The sequence below is a fragment of the Cynara cardunculus genome, unplaced genomic scaffold, assembly GCF_001531365.2.
Source record: "Cynara cardunculus var. scolymus isolate 2C unplaced genomic scaffold, CcrdV1 Un_Scaffold_8863, whole genome shotgun sequence".
In the NCBI taxonomy this organism is placed as follows: domain Eukaryota; kingdom Viridiplantae; phylum Streptophyta; class Magnoliopsida; order Asterales; family Asteraceae; genus Cynara; species Cynara cardunculus.
Genome location: NW_020204516.1, coordinates 3,569 through 8,666, shown reverse-complemented (window position 1 = coordinate 8,666; position 5,098 = coordinate 3,569). Strand labels below are relative to the sequence as shown.

General features: G+C 29.7%; 1 protein-coding gene across 1 annotated transcript in view; it reads right to left on the bottom strand.

Annotated features, from left to right (window-relative positions):
• Positions 1-4,954: 4,954 nt before the first annotated feature.
• The window catches only part of LOC112505176 (polyphenol oxidase latent form, chloroplastic-like), a 1,825-nt gene continuing 1,681 nt past the window's right edge, over positions 4,955-5,098 (bottom strand). Inside the window, exon 2 of the mRNA XM_025109122.1 lies at positions 4,955-5,094. Coding sequence (XP_024964890.1) covers positions 4,955-5,094 — 140 coding nt within the window. The remainder of the gene's footprint in view (positions 5,095-5,098) is intronic.

The following is a 5,098-nucleotide window of genomic DNA, read 5'->3' as shown; positions in this document are numbered from 1 at the left end:
GGTTTATAACAAACAACATAAAATAGTAACCCACTTAAAAAAATATGATTATAACATTCTATTTTAATTATTACAACATAGTTCTAAGTTATCTTTTATTAATGTATTATAATTTGAAAAACTTACTCAATACAACAATAACTTTTTGATTTGATTTAAGATGATGTAACACAAGTTACTAGGTTTTAATGGTATATCATTGTCTATGTCAAACGTCAGATGTAACATATTGTTATATGACACTTTTTTATTAAGCTACAAATTTGGGCCCGTGTGGTGTCTCGAAACTAGCACTTTTCGTCCCCGCAGTTTCGAAACTATAGTTTGGCCACTGTGCTTTTAAAAAAAGATCGGATTTGGTCCCTTCCATAAACGGTCATTAATTTCTTTTTTGTTAGATGAGGGGTTTTTTAGTCTTTATGTACTTTTGAGTAAATAAAAGTGTAGATTACAGGGACCAAAAATGTAACTTCCTCAAATATATATGCAAATATCTAACCCCTTCCGCGGGATAAGTATAAGGTTTCTAAGTACATCTCAAATGTTTGCAGCGGAAAACATAAATCCACAGTTGCGAATTATTACAAACTAAGGACAGAAGAAACTAAGTCGGCTTGCCGTCCATCGGGATTCGGGAGGATCACATATTCCCTTCCTCTTTGAGCTATTCTCTACTTGATACTTCCCTGCAGATACTTTCTAATTTATAAAAACGAGAGTTAGATCATAAGGTCTTGTAAATTCCCTTCAACACCATTTCAACATTTAAGAGCAGTTGAAATATTGAGTAAGCCAACAATGGAAACAATCATACTCAATTAAAGTTAGAGCACATTCCCATCACACGAACATTGCACAACTTTTATAGCCATAACATTACAAACCCCTTGACAATTACAATGTAGGCCTCTAGTAGATGTTTATCCAATGTGCTCGAGAAACAAATTTAAGGCATACTGACTATCACTCCCAAGAGATATCACTATCTCAATGTACCATATGCCTACTGTGCAACTCCATAGACCCCACATAGCCACATATAGCTCAATTACATCAAATGTACAATATGATAAATTATGCATAGCAAAATCATTAGTGCACAAAACCATAAGCAATGCTCAAAAGCATTTAAAAATGATCACGAGTTATAAAATTCAGTGTAAGAGAACTCTCCTGGCATTTCGTATTCCACCTCAAGCTTAACAGTTAGAAAGCTCAAACCGAACACCTAAATTAGCCAAGATAAGGAAGGTGTTAACTCAACTTAATCCTCCCAAAAGTCTTTTTCTATAACCATCTAAAGTATCCCTAGAACGATGGCTCAAACCAAAACTCGAAATAAGAAACGAAACGGACAAAGTTGAGCCACAACAGTGGTTTATATGACTTGCACCATGACTTAGGTCGTGCGCCAAGTCGCACAACCTATTGTTTGCTCTGCTTCGTCCGCACGGTCCATTTTCCAGCTCCAAAAACTCATATTCACCACTTGAACCATGATTTCCAAATGAAGATAACATCTAGAATCCAAAGGAAACTTCCCAAAACGTTTCTCAAGCCAAAATTAGTCAAGAACTACTAATTAAACAACTAAATCTCCAATCCAACTATGAACTCATCATCCATGGAACCTCCACCATTAAATTCAGATCATTAAGAAAGCTAACGTATGTTAGTGTAAGTTTGGGAATGACATCAGCTGAAATTGACAAACACTATGAACCAAAAGTGAACTCTACTCTTATGTTTTATTTATGTATATTTAAGTTTGTCAATCAAAATGATAGCAAACTTATTTACATTTTCGTTTTTATTCGTTTTCATTTTTAATTAAAAAAAATATCTAAATATAATTTACAATTTAAACATATAAAATAATTAAACTATAAACTTAATATAAAATATTACTTAAGAAACGGAGTGAACTACAAATTTAGGTCCTTGTGATTTGTTGAAAATAATATTCTATTTAAAATTCTAGAATTTAATTGAAATCCTACAAACATAGAAATTTGAAATCCTTCAAGGGTGCTCGGGATTTTTGTATGATTATGTGTAATAAGGTTTATGAAAATGTTTAAAACATTTAATTTGTAATAATCGATTAATAAAAATATAATTTAATTATCTTTATAATTTTTTATATTTTTATATAAAGTACTTATTAATAATGAAATTCAATTCCATTCCATTCCAAATCATATAAACCAAACATACCACTAATTTCAAATCCATTCCGATTATAAAACTATAATAAAACATAAATTTTAAGTGTATTTGATTGACCAAATTAGATATTTTTAATCGTATTACAATAACATTAAAGTATTTTAAATTTTTTATCAAAAAGAACATGTTTTTTAATATAAGACCGGTTACCGTAACCAGATACAACTTACAAGTACCCTTAATCAGGCCTTAATATTTTCGACAGGACTGGAACTGGTGGTCCGAATTGTTACTGTTTCAGCCTAGGGCCGATTTGGGCCCGACATGGCCTGGCCCGGTACCGGCCTTGGCGAGTATTGTTATGTAAAGGGATATATTTTGAAGTCCCCAAAGGATGGACATTTATAGCCAAAAAAAATCATATTCGAATTATAAGTGGACATCAGCATGGAACATTAAGTCATTCGAGTGTATGTCCATATTGATGTAGATTAAATTTCGAATTTCTTTCTAATTTACTTTTTATAAATTAGATGTGTTTTCCACAGTTCAAGGTTTACGATCGTTTCTTTCATAATCGCTATTAAACCTCTTTATCTCTTTATAACCTAAACACACAATTTTACACAAAAATTCAATCCAACCGAGCAAACTGCATGCATTGTTGCTTCCTCTGTTTTTCCTAAATTTTTAAATTAGGTCCCCTATAGTTTTTTATTCCATATTTGCCCTATGAATTGTGTTTCGTTTGATTTTGGTCCCTCTCGTTAACTAAGGTTAATTTTATTGGTTAAGTGAGGAATGTTTTGTTCTTTTTTCATTTACTTTAATTTTCTGTTATGAAAAATTGCAATTGCATACCATTCGACAAACTTACAATAAACAAATAGTAGAAACCAAGTTTAGGAAAAAGAATAAAGTCAAGGTTCAAAAGCACGTGAAACGTCACATGCCATGATGAGGACGCGACGTTTCAAGGTTTGACATAAGAAGACAAATTTGTATGTCATATATAAAATTATATATATACAAATATATGTTTTTTTTATATTATCTAATTAGATAATGATATTAAAAAATGTACATTTATATTTGAAGAAGAAAAAGTATATAAATTATTATTATAAAAATAAAATTTTGATTAAATATTTAAAATAGAACTTAAACTTCATTTTAATCATGAGTTCGTAACATTTATGAATTTGTGAAACTGTGAGTGATGTTATTAGATAAATTTAAAAAAACGTAAAATCTAAAGTTAAAATCGTAAAAAGACAAACAATAAAAAGTAAAAAAAAAATTGAAAAAAAAATCACATCTTACAAAAAACGCACGCATGGTCACGCCTTACAAAAACGTTTTATCACATTATGACGCGCCTTTTTGAACACCATGTAAAACATAGGTACCAAAAAATGCAGTTAACATCAATATTAAAACTTAAATTTATTTTTTGTTTTTTTTTAATGTTAATGTTTTTCACATATTTTTTGACAAATAAACTTTTATTTTTTAATGTTGATTTTATTTTACCTAAAATTTGTTATTATTAGATTTTATTTTATACAATATTTATTATTGTTGATTTTATTAAATATTAAAAAAATTATTGTAAAATAACTAATCAAATTTAGTTAGTTGCATTTGTACCTAGGAGTGTTCATGGGTTGAGTTGATCGGGTTAAAGATATTTGAACAACTCAACTCAATGCTTGTAGTTTGAAAAATCTTAACCTAATCCAACCCAACCCAAACTGTACGAGTTGGTTTGGTTGATAGTTTGATACATTGAACTATTATTTTAACCTTAAATATGTTATTTCTCTACTCATAATTTCTTTTTCATTATCAACCATTTGATACAACTTATCCATACTTCTTACGTAATTCACATTCAGTTAATTTTCTCAATTTACATACATATGTTCACAGTTATTGAACATATATACGGATTAGTTATATAGAGATGCGAATAGATTGAAGATATATGTATATGAAAAACATACATGATAGTGTAATTATCTAATGTATATATTAGTAAAAAATAAAAAATCATATTAAATTCAAGAAATAAAAGGATATCAGGTTGATCGGGTTGGTTAGGTTCAAATAATAGTAATCAAATACAACCGTTTTGAAATTTTACAACTTGATTAGACATCGTATTGATTCGGATTAAGTTATTTTACATTGTGTTAGATTGCGTTGATAGAGTTTTTAATGACCCTGCTTGTACCTATACTATGTTGCCTTTTTGTTTGTACCATAATGTTTTTGGATCTTATCAATTTGTTTGTATTTGTTTTTCTGGTTGACAATGACGTGGCCTCAACGTGCACCTTATATTTTTTAAATTCATATTACCATATCATTGGAAGACAAGTGATTGATTACCTCTTCAACAAGTAATAATTCATGCTTTTCGATACATGTAAAGTTTGGTTTATATTCTAAATTTATTATTTAAAATCTTAGTTTTATTTTCGTAATTTTCTTTTTTATGAAATAAACTATGGTCTGGTTCATTATTATGTTTATGAAATTCGCAGATAAAATTAATATGACACAAAAGATCAAAAAGAAGGAGATCGATAACAAATCAATCAATATGTAAAACTTAGAAAAATGAAAATTAATGGCGAGAAAATGCAAAAAATAAGATAACACAAAGCAAGTACTAATCATTATTCAAATGGGATGCAGTGCATGGCCAACCATGATTACGTTCAACAAAACACCAAATTACGCAAATTTTGCGATTACTACATTAATTAATTAGGTTTAATTAAGCATTACAAACCAACTCGATCTTGATCTCCGAAATGGTCAGATCTTCGCACCCTACCTTGGGTACCAGTTTCACCAATACAAACTCGTCGCCTTCAGCCTCCGTGTCCTCCAACAGCTCCGTTATCCCGAACTTCGCTGC